This window comes from Salvelinus namaycush, chromosome 30 (genome assembly GCF_016432855.1).
Source record: "Salvelinus namaycush isolate Seneca chromosome 30, SaNama_1.0, whole genome shotgun sequence".
Taxonomy (NCBI): Eukaryota; Metazoa; Chordata; class Actinopteri; order Salmoniformes; family Salmonidae; genus Salvelinus; species Salvelinus namaycush.
This window is the reverse complement of record NC_052336.1, coordinates 27,669,438-27,688,954: the sequence shown is the minus strand read 5'-3', so window position 1 is coordinate 27,688,954 and position 19,517 is coordinate 27,669,438. Positions and strand designations below refer to the sequence as shown.

At 41.7% G+C, this 19,517-nt stretch overlaps 1 protein-coding gene across 1 annotated transcript in view; it reads right to left on the bottom strand.

The window, feature by feature from the left end:
- Positions 1 to 2,445: 2,445 nt before the first annotated feature.
- LOC120025084 (leucine zipper protein 2-like) overlaps positions 2,446 to 19,517 on the bottom strand; it is a 60,410-nt gene continuing 43,338 nt past the window's right edge. The window contains exons 8-10 of the mRNA XM_038969519.1: positions 8,178 to 8,252; positions 6,251 to 6,418; positions 2,446 to 2,574 (exon numbers count right to left, since the gene is read on the bottom strand). Of these exons, the coding sequence (XP_038825447.1) occupies positions 2,446 to 2,574; positions 6,251 to 6,418; positions 8,178 to 8,252 (372 nt within the window). The remainder of the gene's footprint in view (positions 2,575 to 6,250; positions 6,419 to 8,177; positions 8,253 to 19,517) is intronic.

Below are 19,517 nucleotides of genomic sequence, written 5' to 3'. Positions count from 1 at the left end.
CGCAGACTCGGTCTCAACTTTTAAGTCTTTATTGAAGACTCATCTCTTCAGTAGGTCCTATGATTGAGTGTAGTCTGGCCCAAGGGTGTGAAGGTGAACGGAAAGGCACTGGAGCAACGAACCGCCCTTGCTGTCTCTGCCTGGCCGGTTCCCCTCTCTCCACTGGGATTCTCTGCCTCTAACCCTATTACAGGGGCTGAGTCACTGGCTTACTGGTGCTCTTTCATGCCGTCCCTAGGAGGGGTGCGTCACTTGAGTGGGTTGAGTCACTGACGTGATCTTCCTGTCTGGGTTGGCGCCCCCCCCTTGGGTTGTGCCGTGGCGGAGATCTTTGTGGGCTATACTCGGCCTTGTCTCAGGATGGTAAGTTGGTGGTTGAAGATATCCCTCTAGTGGTGTGGGGGCTGTGCTTTGGCAAAGTGGGTGGGGTTATATCCTGCCTGTTTGGCCCTGTCTGGGGGTATCGTCGGATGGGGCCACAGTGTCTTCCGACCCCTCCTGTCTCAGCCTCCAGTATTTATGCTACAGTAGTTTATGTGTCGGGGGGCTAGGGTCAGTCTGTTATATCTGGAGTATTTCTCCTGTCTTATCCGATGTCCTGTGTATATTTAAGTATGCTCTCTCTAATTCTCTCTTTCTCTCTCTCTTTCTTTCTTTCTTTCTCTCTTTCTGGGACCATGCCTCAGGACTACCTGGCCTGATGACTCCTTGCTGTCCCCAGTCCACCTGGCCGTGCTGCTGCTCCAGTTTCAACTGTTCTGCCTGCGGCTATGGAACCCTGACCTGTTCACCGGACGTGCTACCTGTCCCAGACCTGCTGTTTTCAACTCTCTAGAGACCGCAGGAGCGGTAGAGATACTCTTAATGATCGGCTATGAAAAGCCAACTGACATTTACTCCTGAGGTGCTGACCTGTTGCACCCTCGACATCCACTGTGATTATTATTATTTGACCATGCTGGTCATCTATGAACATTTGAACATCTTGGCCATGTTCTGTTATAATCTCCACCCGGCACAGCCAGAAGAGGACTGGCCACCCCTCATAGCCTGGTTCCTCTCTAGGTTTCTTCCTAGGTTCTGGCCATTCTAGGGAGTTTTTCCTAGCCACCGTGCTTCTACACCTGCATTCCTTGCTGTTTGGGGTTTTAGGCTGGGTTTCTGTACAGCACTTTGAGATATAAGCTGATGAAAGAAGGGCTATATAAATACATTTGATTTGATCACTGCAGATATATTGGAAAACACTCATCGCTTCACTGAAAACATCACAGAACTTGGTGAATTAATTGTCTGTTTGGATAAACATGATGTGCAAAAATGTTTATTGCTCTAGGCTTCTTTTGCTTTAAAACTATGTTGGGATACATGTTCTTAAACTTGAACTTTGACTGGTTAGAAGGATCCTAAAAAGAGTACACGGTTGTTTCAGAACACCATTTTGCAATCCCCAAGCTCATTAATTTTGTATGATACAGGAATATTAAAAGTGCCAAGGGTGGTTGGTGAAGCTGCCTATAAAGAGGAGATTTAAGGATTGCAGTATAACAATTCCTAAATGTGCACATTGTAAGAGAACACATGGTAAAACTTTCTATGAGGCACGCGGCACACACAAACGATGCCTTATAAATGCATTTATCATGCCTTGATGTACACTTATAGCGCATTATAACAGTTGTTATAAACTGTCATAACTCATTTATAATATCCCTTCCCTCTCTCCATCTCATCCAATCACACAGTGGAAGAAAAGTAGAACTTGACAGGTCTCTTTGCTGCAGGATTTCCACTTTTACGGCCCCGCCAAAATGATATCATCAATAACACGACAGGAGCGAACATTGTTTTTGGCACAGGTTCATTACCGGACTATCTTTTTGACACGTTTCTCCATAGAGGGTAATTTTCTCTCTGGAAAGGATCCCTCTGGACCGTGCACTGTCTCTCCCCAGCGTCCCCCCGCCTCATTTCTGTCATGGTTATTGATAACCACATGTCAAGAAGAACCTTCCTCCCTGGAACTGTCCCTTCCCTGCCGCCCAATCCAATAGAGTTGGGCAGTCGTATTTGGCTTCCTCGTCCACGGATCTTAACCATACATACAACGCAGACCGTGAGATCGCATTCGTCTAATAAAAGTGGCTTGAGTTTGTTTGTTTGTGTCTTCAGCGAAGACCGGCTTGATTTCTTGAACATACAAACATTTACAACAAATAATTTTTCTCCAATGACATTGAAAGCCTGCCCCAAGCCTCACAGACTAGTTGTTGATTGACCCAGATCCTGTGATCTGAAATTAGCCACAGTGCCGGTGTAACACTGTGCAACGTTTTGGGGTAAAAGTTGCCAGTGATCCGTAATGACTGAAGGATTAAAAGGAATTTAATGAACAGACGAACCTGCTGGATTGGGGCCTGAGGGTCACAAATAGGCTATTACATATTAATTACTCCAAAGGTTCACCTTTTCCATCTGGCAGTCCTTGACTCCGGGACTACTTTCTCTCCTCATTACCCCAATGTTCGCAGGCGATTTACTGGCTGTGATGATTCTCTGAACTTTCGGGATATCCTGCGAGAAAGAAGTGCAGGAGAGAAAAGGAAATTCTAAATATGGAAGGTGGAACATGACAGGTATGGATAAGATTGCTATAAGTCATGACACACAGTGCATCTCTGTTGAAATAGGCCATGACAAGAGATTTGGTACCGAGGTGCATTTAAAGCGGTTTGTTTTTCATTGAACTGGACAGCCCTGAGCATTTTATTTTGCTTATACCACAGCTACTTCCCATAGAGAAAAATACAGATTTTTTATCAAATTAAAAGTTATTTTGAATTTGCCTCTTGAAGTGACCTATTTCAACGTACGTATCATGAATTATTTCAGTTCTTTTTGACAGAATCCGTCAGGACCAGGACAATTCAATGGAACAGCGATGGGGTATGAGTGCCTGCTGAAATGGTTTTCTGCTCCCAATGGTCCTGCTACTCAAGGGCCACAAGAGATGTCATGTCTTTAGAAATTCATGCATGGATGGCTGTCCTGGAGAGTTCATTTTCTGTTCTCTCAACAGCTCTCACAGCACATCGATCTTAACAGAAATATTAACAAAAACAACTATAACATTTAAAATAGTTTTCGCAATACTTCACTCTGCAGTTTCATGGCATGTGTTGCACACTTCCCTTTCAATCTGCATGAATTATTCCTGTGCATCTCATGGACTTCGTTAAAAGAGAAATTTAAACTCATTCAAATGAATGTTGCATATTTTAAGAGATCCAATGCGTTCTGATCATAGCAATACTTCTCTACACTGTAAAAAAAAAGAAGAAAAAAAAAGGTACAAAAAAACCTCACTGTTTACCCCCGCAACTGATTTCAGCTGGAGAAACCATCAACAAGTCAAAAGGAAAGTTCAGAGAGGAAGCCAGCAAATAAATATCCAGCTGTTTCTTTAGGCAGTAAATTACTGCCCCAAGCATTCCACAGAATCCACATTCCACACATCATCTCCCATTACTTGGATGAAAATTGCATGCTATCACCACCACCACATGACTTGGCTTCCTCCCTCGGCCTGTTAAATATGAAGAGACTTCCACCCTGATCTTGCTGATCCCGGCAACCTCTCACTAATGAATCTCTCACCAACAGGGGATTGTGTCTGCAGCCAAAGACTGAAGTCTTATCTAGTAATTGTTGTCTAGTGGAGCTTAAGGCCCATTACGTTTAGAAACTTAAACACCAAACATGATGCTGAGAGGGTAGCTGGTACACACAAATATCCCAGTACTTATCCACTTTGGAATCCAAAGACTGAAAGTGGGTTTTAGCATAAGATTGCTTGCATAAGCATTATATTTTGTAAGCTGTAGAGGAAATAATGGTAGCCCTTCAAACCTTTCTCATTTCAATGATGCAATATTATATTGCTTTCTGTGCAAAATAATTGTACCTTTTAATCACAGACAATAATGGCCCTTGTCAGGCTAGTCTGGCATACTAACACGTATCAGCATGTCCAACAGAATGTGTTTAGTAGCTATTCATTTCTATTAAATACTTAATAGATAACCAAATATGCAACGGAAACTGGGCCATGAAAGGGCTGATGGAATACATTTGGTTACATTTGTAAGAGGCCCGGCTTGCCTGAGCATATTGAGCCCATTCGAGTTGGCCTCCCGCAAAAGGAGGAAACATTGCATGGCAAATCAACAAGCGAAATGTGGGGTGGTGTTAACGTTTGTCAGTGGTCCCCATCTTTGACAGCGATTTATATTAGATGTGGGCCCCTTTACATTGAACAGACAGCGACAACAGATAGAGATGGAGGACTAGTTATCTTTACAGTGAGGAGAACCATCTTTGATTCACCCCGCAGGCAGTATCCGTGGTTACAGCAGCGGATGGCCGTAGCGACTGCTCAGGATGGAGTGGAGCTATCTGTATGCTAATCAAGTGAGAAGTAAAAATCTTGATTTGCATAAGCAGATCCCTAGCACCTGTACGTATGTTTTCCCTCAGTTGTCTTTCCTTTTGTCAGACACACTACCCTCCTTCACCCACCACCCTCAACCCCCTTCATTTGGCTTGGAACATGAGACGAGGCCCGGAACATTTCACTCACATCGGCTGTAATAGAGTCATCCTCTGCCATTGTGAACATTGACTATAGTTTATATCTTTGGAGATAAAGTGTCCATTACATTTTTTGCTTTATGTGTTGCTTCCGTGTGGAGGGGTATTGGAGCGTTCTCTGAAAGAGCTGTAAAGTCCTCTGGGTGGCACATAGCTAACGTCAAGGCTCTTAGCTTGACACCCAACACACAGAGAGGCAGAATGACTTCCGACTGCATCAGGGATTAAAGCCTCTTTGAAACAGGATTGCTCACTAGGATCAGGGCCAATAAGAAATCGCAACAGAGCTGTGATTGACTTTGAATATTCTGATTTTGATATGACTGCAGTAGCTGACTGATATGACCTGTGATTAGGTCCGACATGACTTTGCACAGCGTATAAATGAAGTGAATGGGATGTTGAAGACGTGGATGTCAATTATGGCAGTCCCCCGCACCTCTCTGATTCAGAGGGTTTGGGTTAAATACGGAAGACACATTTCAGTTGACTAGGTACCCCCTTTTCCCTTTAGTTCAGAACAGATGAATGTGATGGAAGAATTGAGCTCAATTTCGTTTTCATGTGAAAAAGTACAGTCACTGAGAGGGAGGCCGTAAATCTTTTTTTTATTTTTTTTTTTTTATCTGTGCCCTCAAAGGATTCATCCTCTTTACAACGCTGCTGACAAACTTTGCTACATATCCTTGGGCAGAGTAAGACACAAACCTTTATTTATACTCTTTATGAGGTAAATCACTTTTCTATTTACCGTGGAAAGCTACTAATGATAAGCTAATCATGATCTAGAAACCTGCTCCATTACAATTCACATTTATTTTTCTTATCATCCATTTTTTTTGTGTGGGTGGAGGATGTTAGGCCTATATCTTGTGACAGTACCTACCCAACTAATCAGAGTGACAGCCAGGTGTCAGTATAACAAATCAGCTGTCAATCCTGTAAGCTAGTTGCTAATAGCGCCCCTCAAAAGAAATCCTTACTGATCTTCTCTATAAATCACTCACAACATATCCAACTTTGAGTTATTGTGGCCTGTAGGTGTTTCACTGTGCACTCTATCATAGTGACCGTTTTGACCGAAAACGTGCGTATAGAGGTTCCCCAGGTTAGTCCTCCCTTAAGTCATAATCCTGTTTTCAATAGATAACCTTTCGCTTTGCCACTGTCACCCTTGGTTTTCTCACAGGGGATTAAGTCATTTTGTTAAATGCTCTATGAATACGACTTTGAAAGACATTCAACAAAGAATGTGTCACATTTAATTATAATGTTTATTGAAAACAAGTGCCGATAGCACACCCTTACATTTCAAATAATTGGGTCTTATTTTCCTGGCAATAGAGTGTGAAGAGTAACATAAATTACACAAAAGCCTGCTGTATTTGGAAATGCTATTATTTTGAACGACTTCTGCAATCCTATTTGCCCGACTATTGTCTTTAGTAGTAATTATGTTCGGAACAACTCCTCTACAGGGACTGACACTGGGTGCATTCGATTGAGAAATGGGTACTTTGCTCTGTGGTCGTCACCCCGAAAATCTGCTGCAATGTTTATGCCTATTGCTGTTCCTCTCAACTGGCGGGAGTTGCATTACCTTGGCGTGTGGCTGCTGAAAGGTGACTCTGGAGCTGTTGACGAGCGAGGAGTATCTGAACAAGTGGGTTGGGGTGGCGGGGAACCTGTGGCTGCTGGTGCGCTGGTTGTGCAGAACAGCAGAGAAGCAGATGTGCACTGTGTCCTTCAGTGCCTTCAACTGAGACTCCTGTTCCAAGCAACAGAAGCAAACAGATATGAGTCTTTGACCATCCATCAATGTAACAGTAAATAACAATCACTGGGGCTTCCCTTTCTACATTAATCTGACAATTACCTCAATTACACACCAATTATTGTATATCCACTCACTGATAAAATGTAACCGTTATCAAATCACATTTTTTTGGTCACATGCGCCAAATACAACAGGTGTAGACTTTACCGTGAAATGCTTACTTATGAGCCCATTCCCAAAAACGCAGTTAAAAAGTAAGAAAAAGATTTGCTAAATAAAAACTGAAATAGTAACACAATAAAATAACAATAACGAGGCTATATACAAGGAGTATCAGTACCGAGTCAAAGTGCATGGGTACGAGGTAGTTGAGGTAATACAGTATGTACATGTACAGTTGAAGTGTACATACACCTTAGCCAAATACATTTAAACTCAGTTTTTAAAAATTCCTGACATTTAATTCTAGTAACAACTCCCTGTCTTAGGTCAGTTAGGATCACCACTTTATTTTAAGAATGAGAAATGTCAGAACAATAGTAGAGAGAATGATTTATTTCAGCTTTTATTTCTTTCATCACAATCCCAGTGGGTCAGAAGTTTACATACACTCAATTAGTATTTGGTAGCATTGCCTATAACATGTTTGAGTTGGGTCAAACGTTTCGGTTAGCCTTCCACAAGCTTCCCACAATAAGTTGGGTGAATTTTGGCCCATCCCTCCTGACAGAGCTGGTGTAACTGAGTCAGGTTTGTAGGCCTCCTTGCTCGCACATGCTTTTTCAGTTCTGCCCACAAATTGTCTATAGGATTGGGGGTCAGGGCTTTGTGATGGCCACTCCAATACCTTGACTTTGTTGTCCTTAAGCCATTTTGCCACAACTTTGGAAGTATGCTGACCCACTGGAATTGTGATACAGTGAAATAATCTGTCTGTAAACAATTGTTGGGAAAATTACTTGTGTCATGCACAAAGTAGATGTCCTAACCGACTTGCCAAAACTATAGTTTGCTAACAAGAAATTTGTGGAGTGGTTGAAAAACGAGTTTTAATGACTCCAACCTAAGTGTATGTAAACTTCCGACGACAACTGTAGGTAGGGGTAAAAGTGACTAGGCAAACAGGGTATATAATAAACAGAGTAGCAGAGGCGTGTGTGAAGACTGTGAACGTGTGTGGCTTCAATATGCATGTGTGTGTTAGCGTATGTAGTGTGTGTTGGAGTGTCAGTGTAGTATGTGTGAGTAGAGTCTAGTGAGTGTGCATAGAGCCAGTGCAAGAGACGTCAGTGCAATAAAATAAAGAGGTACAAATAAATAATAAAGGGCGACAATATAAATAGTCTGGCCATTTGATTAACTGTTCAGCAGTCTTATGACTTGGGGGTAGACGCTGTTCAGGAGCCTTTTTACCAGCCATTCCACAATTATGCATTCATCCCTACACCTACTGTAGAATAGCACAATGAAACTCCTTCGAAGCGTCCATAAATATAAATAGGGCCATGAAAACTGTAGGGCACAAGCGTAGTCTCATGCCATCCATTTATTCATTTAGTAACTTAGGAGCAAAAAGCTACACTTAAAATAGTTTGGCAGTGCAAAGCATTTCAATAGGTTAGACCGAGAACATTATCCCCGAGAAGAAATGAAGAGGAGAAACACAATACAAACAAGAAGTGACCAAATATCAAAGTGAAAGACTGAAAAGTGATGGATTACAATGAAGTAACATTTTAATGACATCCACCTTGTCCAGTGCGGCCTTTTCCAGCTCTTCTTTGGCAATGGTTAACTTGTGCTCCAGATCCATTAGCTGCTGTCCCTGCGGAAAGACAAGATACTTGAGCTGAAACAGTTGAACTCTTGCAAACACAGCAATTTCCTAACCTACCGTGTCTTGACTACTAAATATAGGTTATGCAGTCACTTCAGTCAGAGGCGCTTGCTAAGACTTGCTCTGCGTGGGTTCATCACTTTTGTGTTCCTCTCAAAATGATTACCCCAAAAGCCTACAATAAAAACATGACAGAATCAAGAAGATTTGATTGAACATGGCTCAATTACAGTACATACCAAACTGTTTGAGCAATAAGGTGAATTGGGATAATGAGTTTTACTTTAAATCGACTGATATATCACCAAACTACCTTTTTACAATCCATGAAAAAGGCAGAATATTTCTGCAATTGCAAGTTCCAGTATTCCAACATAGTGAAAATGTAGCCTACAGTCTGGCTTTTAGGATTACGAATACCCTTCTGCTTTTAACAAAATAAATACATATCCGCGACTTATCCCCGTACGATGTGGTAACAGTAAGCCAAGCTATACACTGCTAGACACCTTCCCCTCAAAAGCGTCTCAATGTGTAGACCAGTACATTTCACGGCTCAAACTTCAGGGTTACATACTATAGGAGGATAAGGGGGAGTAAATTTATTCAAGACCGTCTCGACTAAAACATGATGGCTCTTCACCAACGGTTTGATCTTCTCAATGAAAAAAATGGCACCGGTAAAACCATCAAGCATGCTCGAGAGCATGGGTTGAGGTCAACTCGATCTCAACTCAATTAAAATTCAATCCATAAATTGGAAATTTCAAAAAGGCTTGTTTTTATTCGCCCTATGAACAAATTTAATCTGATTCATTATGTGAATTGACTGAGTTGAAATGAATTGATTCTAGAAGGACTCATTACAATTTTGAGGAACTCATCAGGGAAGGAGGACATGCTTAATAGGAGGGGATTTACAGAGGGTGTGTAAAACAGCCCGGGTGATGGACTTCACATTGTGAAAGTTTATAGCGCGCCTTTTACAGGGCTCTCCGAATGATATACTGGACAGGCGTATGTTCACAAATTACAAGGTCAACGTCTTCTGGCATGGAAAAAGCTCAGGTCTAAATGTTCGACCGTGAATATGTGTAGGAGACTATATGTGGGGGTGTCAGTTCACGTAAGACCTATGGCTATTATGGAGATGTGTAGTGTTGCATGGTGTACATTAGCACATACATGCTACATCAGACTCTAATTGAAAATGTCCTAATATGTCCAGGGACGGCGTAAAGATTATTTTCATAGGGGTGCAGGATTTTTTAAAAGCCTACATAGTTATGTTTCTGCTTATAATTTCAGACATTTAGTTGGCTACTTATTACTCAACTTGGCCTCACTAGACGTTTAGGGACCGGGGAGAAAATCTTAACACAGGGGAGTGAATATTCCCACGCAAAAGGACATCAGTTTGACTGCTTTTGCTTTTAAGGAAATGAAGGCTGTGAAAAGGATCCAACGTGCTTCTGATAATATTTCAGTTCGTCTTGGATGCATAACGTTATGTATCTTCCCCTTCCCATCCCCCTCGGGAGACTGAAAAGATTTGGCATGGGTCCCCAGATCCTCAAAAAGTTCTATAGCTGCACCATCGAGAGCATCCTGACCGGTTGCGTCATCGCCTGGTATGTCAACTGCTCAGCATTCAACCGTAAGGCGCTACAGAGGGTAGTGCGTACGGCCCAGTAAATCACTGGGGCCAAGCTTCCTGCCATCCAGGACCTACATACTAGGCCCCCCACCCTTTGTTTTTACACTGCTGCTACTCGCTGTTTATTATTTATGCATAGTCACTTTACCCCTACCTACAGTACATTTACAAATTTCCTCAATTACCTCGACTAACGTGTACCCCTGCACATTGACTTCGTACCGGTACCCCCTGTATATAGCCTTGTTATTGTGTTACTTTTTTAAATGTATTTGTTGGTTAAGGGCTTGTAAGAAAGCATTCCACGTTAAGGTCTACACCTGTTGTATTTGATTTGATTAAATATTTCTCCACTCCTGTTCCCGAGACAAAATTTACATTTGCAAGAAATACTTAATTTTGCACAAGTTCATTTTATATTTTGATACATGTGAGAGGTTGGCCTACAGTCATTGTCCAGTTCAGTTACTATTCCATTTAACCCATCTTAAATTCAAAGGTGCGGTAGACCATGGGGTGCTGCCGCACCTGCCACACCCCTACTTCCGCCATCGCTTAATTAAAACTTAGGGATAGCCCCCTTTTCCCCCTTTTTTTTCAATTTTCGCCTAAAATGACATACCCAAATCTAAATGCCTGTAGCTCAGGCCCTGAAGCAAGGATATGCATATTCTTGGTACCATTTGAAAGGAAACACTTTGAAGTTTGTGGAAATGTGAATTGAACGAAAATAATATAACACAATAGATCTGGTAGAAGAAAATACAAAGAAAAAACCAAGCAGTTTTTTTCTACCACCATCTTTGAAATGCAACAGAGGTCCCAGTTCTAGCCATCGCTCTGGTTGTAAATCTGATGGTGTCCACAAGATGGCAGCCGTGTAAGTGAACATTTTCAGACGGATAACTCGAAGTATGAGCGAACTACATGACATTTAGTGTGAAGTCACCCAGGTACATTTGGGCAAATCGTGAAGGAAACATTGCATTCATATTACATTTCTCTGCAAGAATATCGTAAAATCTGTATACTTGGACCTGTATACTTGGACCTTTTCCAGTATTAGTAGCTATATTATAATTTCAACATTTGCAAAACAACCAGTTTTTATAACTTCATAACTCTGAATATTCTTATAATTTATGACCAAAAGGAAAAGGCATGCTTGCACAAGGTTAGCAGATACATTTTACGACGGATACAGGGTTTCCGTATACTCCCGTAAAGCCCAGCTCATTGGCTATCTAGCTAGCTTTGTTTGACCCCGATTGGTGATTATTTGACAAAGTTAGAGTCGATCAAGTGAAGACCGCCCACGTCATTGGCGTGCCATGAAGGCGTCGCTCTCTGACCAAATTTGGTGTCCTATAGGATATACTACACCCCTAATGATATAGTGAAGTCTGGTTACATTCTAGGATCTCTGAGGTATACATACAAACGTGATTTGACTGGTTGAAACAATGTTTAGGGTTAGATTTTCACAGATTCCTTTCTTTTCAAATTGAACGGGTGGAAATACAAAATCGATCGTGCATGCCATATGGACCTTTTTAGGATATGAAAAAGGATTTTATCTAACAAAACGACATTTCATGTTATCTCTGGGACCCTTTTGGTGATAAATCAGAGTAAGATTTCAGAATGTAAGTACACATTTCACCTTCAGAGGTGAATTTATCAAACCTATCGCGGTGAAAAAAGTGTTTTGTTGTTAGGAGCTCTCCTCAAAAAACAGCATGACATTTTTTTCTCGCTGTAATAGCTACTGTAAATTGGACAGTGCAGTTATATTTACAATAATTTAAGCTTTCAGCCGATATAACTCACTTATATGTACCGACATTTGTTGTTTCTCTAAAATCTGCGATTGTGACACAAGGTGCTGCAGGATTTACAACTTTCCCATTGACGGGACACCGATCCCTAAGAAGTTTTAAATATGTCCACCATACTGTTGTGGAACATGTTGTTTCTTATCTTCCCCTCCTCTTCTCTAGAATCTTACAAAAAAATTACTTTCTGTGGAAAAGGTTCTACATGGAACCCAAAAGGGTTCTACCTGGAACCAAAAAGGGGTTTTCAAAGGGTTCTCCTATGGGGACCCTTTTTTTAAGAGTGTGTGACCTTTCTGAGTTGTCTAGTGTCTGAATGTATCCTGTATTTTCCTGCTCTTAGATCATACAGAAATGCTTACACCTGATTTCATGTTTCTACTGTCATTGGCATTGTGAAGGCGCTTTGAACTGCACCTGTGTTGTGTTGATTATGTGGCAAGGTTGGTTTACACCCTCCTTTGTAGTACATTTACATGTTGGGTGTTGCATCAGTAACATTGTGTAAAAGTGAAATACTCAAATTCAGAGTGCTGCTGAGATCACCCAATTGATCTGATCAAAAGGAAGAAGTAGTCCTATTCTTTATTTGTCTTCACATGGTAAGAAAACAGAGCAAGTACACTCAGGCTGAGGCCACAAAAAGACATATAAAATACACATACGCATTCATCATTATCCGTTTTTGTCCGTCAAAAGCTCAACTCATCTCAAACTTTTCAGTACAAGTTGCAAACGTACAAAGGCGGACATCTTGGCAGTTTTTTGGACAGGCAAGCATCTCTGTTGTCCATCATCCGTCAACAGAAAAACTATTGACTAAATACATTTTTGGAGTAAACAAAATCTCTATGTGGCTGTACTATTGTCAAGTTGTCTCCAGGTTTCAGTGAGCGAGCAATGACATTAACTGTTGTGCCATTGAAGGCATCACTGAGATGTAGCAATGCCACAAGTCAGCCTTTTGAATGAGGCATTGCAGAAGTTTTGTTTTGTTATTGCAGTGGATTTCTTGCAGAGCACAGTCATGGACAGAACTGTGATTCAGAACAAACCGTTTACACTGAAACCAAGAAATCAAGCAGAACACCATAGTCCCTGTGCCCAAGAACACTAAGGTAACCTGCCTAAATGACTACCGACCCGTAGCACTCACATCTGTAGCCATGAAGGGCTTTGAAAGGCATGGCTCACACCAACACCATTATCCAAGAAATCCTAGACCCACTCCAATTTGTACACCGCCCCAACAGATCCACAGATGATGCAATCTCTATTGCACTCAACACTGCCTTTTCCCACCTGGACAAAAATAATACCTATGTGAGAATGCTATTCAACACCATAGTGCCCTCAAAGCTTATCACTATGCTAAGGAACCTGGGACTAAACACCTCCCTCTGCAACTGGATCCTGGACTTCCTGACGGGCCGCCCCCAGGTGGTAAGGGTAGGTAACAACACATCCGCCACTCTGATCCTCAACACGTGGGCCCCTCAGGGGTGTGTGCTCAGTCTCCTCCTGTACTCCCTGTTCACTCATGACTACATTCCCAGGCACAACTCCAACACCATCATTAAGTTTGCCGATGACACAACAGTGGTAGGCCTGATCACCGACAACGATGAGACAGCCTATAGGGAGGAGGTCAGAGATCTGGCCATGTGGTGCCAGGACAACAACCTCTCCCTCAACGTGATCAAGACAAAGAAGATGATTGTGGACTACAGGAAAAGGAGGATCGAGCACGCCCCCATTCTCATCGACGGGGCTGTAGTGGAGCAGGTTGAGAGCTTCAAGTTCCTTGGTGTCCACATCACCAACAAACTATCATGGTTCAAGCACACCAAGACAGTCGTGAAGAGGGCATGACAAAGTCTATTCTCTCTCAGGAGACTGAAAAGATTTGGCATGGGTCCTCAGATCCTCAAAAGGTTCTACAGCTGTACCATCGAGAGCATATTGACTGGTTGCATCACTGCCTGGTATGGCAATTGCTCGGCCTCCGACCGCAAGGCACTACAGAGGGTAGTGCGTACGGCCCATTACATCACTGGGGCCAAGCTTCCTGCCATCCAGGACCTCTATACCAGGCGGTGTCAGAGGAAGGCCCTAAAATTTGTCAAATACTCCAGCCACCCTAGTCATAGACAGTTCTCTCTTCTACCACACGGCACCGGAGCGCCAAGTCTAGGTCCAAAAGGATCCTAACCGCTTCTACCCCCAAGCCATAAGACTCCTGAACAGCTAATCAAAGGGCTACCCAGACCCCTCTTTTACGCTGCTGCTACTCTCTGTTTAACTCTCTGTTTATTACCTATGCACAGTCACTTTAACTCTACTGTACCTACATGTACATATTACCTCAATTACATCGACTAACCGGTGCCCCCGCACATTGACTCTGTACCAGTACCCCCGGTATATAGCCTCACTATTGTTATTTTACTGCTGCTGTTTAATTATTCGTTACTTTTATTTTCTATTTTTTACTTACTTTTCTTAGAACTGCATTGTTGGTTAAGGGCTTGTAAGTAAGCATTTCACTGTAAGGTCTACACCTGTTGTATTAGGCGCCTGTGACAAATAAAATGTAATTTGATCTGAAAATAATAAACAATGTGAAAGGATTATTCTTTAGATCCCCCATGGACCATTCTTAAAATTCCTATTTTATGAATATTGTTCCTAAGTATCACAGGCATAAAGGCTAGTATATAATTTCCTCATATCAAATGACGATTGAAAAGGCAGAGGTAGTAGTCATTGCTCCCTACCCTAAATTACTCTGAAGAAGATGGTGGATACTGAAGCGCTTACAAACGATTCAAAGCAGTCCTTTTCAAGGTAATTGGACAGCAAAGATTATCAAACATCGCTAGTCAATAGCAAGTGGGGTTATTTTCATGCTGTAAACATCTCAGCTGTATACTGTATGCAATGAAGGCTTTGTTCCTTGTTAAGCGGGCTATACAGACGCAATTTGAAAATGTCAATATATGTTTTTTAATTGGAGAATAACACGAGTGCAGCGAGATGCGTTAAAGACTATTGAGTGTTGAATTTGCTTCTTTGGAAGAATTGACCACTGAAGAACTGCCACCGAAGGCTCACAGATGGTTTCTGTGGGGAATATACAATATGGGTGTGGGGTACATACGGTGGAGAGTAGAACCATTAAAATAACTGTCATCATTCGAGAGTGCTCTGAAGACTATACGGGCAAATTGACCCATATATATTGAATTGTGTCTATAAAAGAAGTCACAAAAGGGAAAGTCTTCTACATGCCACCACTGAATGTATTATAGAGAGCTATAAGGTTATGGCTTCCCTGCCAGGATTGGAAGAGCATGCACATGTATCTAGCCATCACAGGCATTAAAATAAGTTACAGTATATCCAGAGATATCCAGGCAGGAAAAAAACCTGGCATCTTCAGGATACACAAGCCAGTGATGCGTGCCTTTGCAACATGTAATTTAAAAAAAAGTATAATAAGTAAATGTAACATGCACCATCACAATAAATCCATTATTTATTTTAGGCAGGTCTAAAGAAACATTATGATACTGTATGAAGAAAATGTATTTCAGAAGCACAGAATATGAGTTGGCCTACTGTATGTTATCTGGCTATGCGTCATGCCACACGCTGGAGGCTTGTTCATTTAGCAGACAAGATATTCTTTTAAATCCCATGCTATTTTTTTTTAAATATTAGTTTAACGTCCTGACCAGAGTTCTTATGTGTTGTGCTTGTTTTAGTGTTGGTCAGGACGTGAGCTGGGTGGGAATTCTATGTTGTGTGTCTAGTTTGTCTGTTTCTGTGTTCAGCCTAATATGGTTCTCAATCAGAGACAGCTGTCAATCGTTGTCCCTGATTGAGAATCATATATAGGTGGCTTGTTTTGTGTTGGGGATTGTGGGTGGTTGTCTTCTGTCTTTGTGTTCTGCACCAGATAGGACTGTATCGGTTTTCACATTTTCTTGTTTTGTTGATTGTAGTGTTCTCATGTATTCTTTATTAAATCATGTTGAACACTAGCCTCGCTGCGTGTCCTCTCCTTCATCCCAGGAAGAAAACCGTTACAATTAGATGATTTTATAGTATGAAGAATATAATTGAACTTAAGTGCATAAAATAGAAAGGATATTTTTCCCATCCTGGAGTGCGTGTGCATGTGAAGTGGCTATGTTGGAGCATAAAAGTGATCATTTGAAACAGGTCCTATATGCTAGATTTAGAGTTATTTGACCACGTTAATTGTGAATGATAAAAGCCTTAGAATGCTGTAGAAATCCAAACAAATATGGGCTGCGTGATGCGACTAAAGGCTTTTGATGATTTGAGAAAGTCACCAAAAAAAGCTTGCCCTCTGTTCCTTGCCTCAGACTGCACATGCTGTTCTCTCATCAAGTGATCATATTTTTCACCCATCAGACTATGCTCAATGTAATCTTGTCTTTGCTAAGATGTCGAATTAGTTTCGATTTAGAATGGCCGATTATCAAATTGTCAGGAACAGGAGCAGGGGGAAAAATACATGTCATTCATATGCACCCGAATAGCGAATGGAGACCACTTTCCCGTCAGTTCGTTTTTCATTCATGCGGGTAGGCTACTCAGGTTATTTCACTCCACACATCAACCGCTGTTTGAGGAGCATGCAGCTATTCATATGCCATGGGCTCTCCAACCCTGTTCCTGCAGCTAACCAGTGCTTAATTTGGGAAAGCAAGTTAAATCTGTTTGTGAACATCAATAGTAACATGTTTTCACAACTAAACATATTTTATTTAACTGTTGACATCCCCTCTCTCTGGAAAGGAATGAAGGAGGGAGGGGAGGAGATGGAAATGCACAGTGGTGAGATATTCTGTAGCTAAAGGTCATGTCAGCCTATTAACTATGAAAATATTAAAAATGCACTATTACTAGGCTATTCAAAACCAAATACAAATTCACTATACTTGTAGTATAGTCGCACAAGCTGCACAATCAATGAACCAACAGCATTGCCTAGACCTATACCTTCTCTCCCAGACTCATGGATCGAAAGTTTGAAGCATAGCATAAGGTAACGAGTCCATAAGTATGCCTAACAATACGGTCCACACTCAAAGGTCATTACTAGAATTTGTTTCATTTTGGAGTAAAGGCTAAACCAATTCCGTACCAAAGACATCTTAAATCAGTTGTTTTTAAATGTTTTTCTGCCATGCATGATATAAGTAGGCTATGTATTGTATAAAGGCACCATCATCGGGCTTGAACTCATATATAGGCCTATGCTATGCATAAGCTCTAATGTGCATGAGGGTTTTGAACTAATCATCCCCTTATAAAGCGCTGTCCATTTGGATGTGCTAGACTTTGAAACAACATCCACAACGACCATGTTTTCCACTCAGTTTCAACCTGTTATTGAACTTCTTTCTTCAAATTCATCAATCAAAGTGAGGTGAGTTTTAAAAGCACATCCAGTTTTAATGATAAGTGTCTGATGTGATTTTCTATAGCATTTGCATTGACGTCAGAGTGGTTAGAGGGACAATAGAGCCCGGAGTACCGGACCATTAACGACACAATGGTCGTTAGTGAGTTTGGTACTACCAACGCATGTCTATAGTACATAAGAGGAGATTACCGTTGTCAAAGGTCACATGGAATTTTACTGCGGTCATGACTCATGACTGCTGGTGTGGCAGTAATACGGTGACCCCAACAGCCCTAACCACCACCATGCTTCACGGTAGGGATGGTGTTAGACAGGTGATGAGCTGTGCCTGGTTTTCTCCAGACATAGCGCTTTACATTTAGGCCAAACACCTCAATGTGTGTCTCATCAGACCATAGAATGTTTTGCCTTATGCTCTCGGAGTCTTTCACGTGCCTTTTTGCAAACTCCAGGCGTGCTGTCATGTGCCTTTTTCTCAGGAGTGGCTTATGTCTGGCCACTCTCCCATAAAGCCCAGATTGGTGAAGTGCTGTAGAGTCTGTTGTCCTTGTGGCAGGTTCTCCATCTCAGCCAAGGAAGTCTCAGAGTGGTCATTGGGTTCTTGGTCATCTCATTGCTCAGTTTGGTTGGACGGCCAGCTCTAGGCAGAGTCTGGGTACTTACATATTTTTTCCATTTCCCAATGATGGAGACCACTGTGCTCTTGGAAACGTTCAACAATCTAGAAATTGTTTTATAGCCTTCCCCAGATATATGCCTCATTACAATTATAACTCAGAGATCTACAGACAGTTCCTTGGACTTTGTGGTATCGTTTCTGCTCTAAAGTGCACTGTCAACTGTGGGACCTTATATAGACAGGTGTGTTTCTTTCTAAATCATGTCCAAACAATTGAATTGGCCACAGGTGGACTCCAATCAAGTTGTAGTAACATCTCAAGGATGATCAAAGGAAATTGGATGCATCTGAACTCAAATTGGAGTGTCACAGCAAGGGGGTGTGAATACTGATGTAAATGAGATCACGTCCAAAAACATGTTTAGACTTTGTCATTATGGGGTAATGTGTGTAGATGGGGGGGGGGGGGGTCTATATTTAATCAATGTTGAATTCAGGCTGTAATACAACAAAATGTGGAATAAGTCAAGGGGTATGATTACTTTCAGAAGGCACTGTATGTGTTGGAACACAGTAACAGCTTCTTTCTATAATGACAAAATAAAAGAAATACCCTAACCACCAAGACGCAGGGTCAGCAAGATGCGTGGCCAAATGATGAAAACATCAGTAGCCTAAACATCATTGTAAACGACAAGTAGCCTTGATAAATAGTGAAAATCATCACAAAAGCAATAATGGCATTATAATGTCGATATGCCCATTATTGTTAGCTCATAAAATAGTCAGGTCTTGTCAGACACTGTGTGCATCTTCATGCAATGTTAGCTGTTATCCCTTGTCCTAACAGTTGACACAAATCTTCGTACCTTTCACTTGCTTGACACTTTGACATACAGTACCTTTGTTTGGTTGTAGTGCGTAATAGTATCCAGTTCTCTCTTTATTGTTTCCATCATCTTGTCATTCTTCAGCACCGTTGCACAACCGCTGTGCAGGTGCCTTATTTTGTGCAGAGGGAGGGAGCTCCCAACTCACTTTGTTCATGGTGCTGGGCCAATGACGGCACCAAGAAATTGTCCGTGGTGACATTTCCATGGTGACAATGTAAGTTTCCACAAGCTTCATCACCCCATTCTCCAACAGTCGCTCACCTGATGCCCGATATTTTCCCATATATTGAAAGTCGTTCAGCATGTACAATTACGCACACTCTCACTGTAGCCTAGCCTACTCGAAGTAGGCTAGAGTAGACTGATGAGACTGTTTGGATTCTGTGGACTGATATAGGGTACATACCCCCCCCCCCCCCCCTTCATTTGGGTGGTGGAGCATTCTTGATACACATGAGAAACTGTTGAGCGTGAAAAACCCAGCAGCGTTGTGGTTCTTGACACTAACCGGTTCGCCTGGCACCTACTATCATAACCCGTTCAAAGGCACTTACATCTTTTGTCTTGCCCATTCACTCTCTGGTACACATACACAATCCCTGTTTCAATATCTCAAGACTTAAAAATACCTACTATCATAACCCGTTCACTTTTGTGATGTCCCCACAATGTTCTCACCAGACTGTTCCAACAGCCTAATGAAACATTCTGGGAACCTTTAAAGAGCACATTAAATGTCTTACAGGAACGTTCTTGCAACATCAGGCAAATGTTTTATACAAACATAC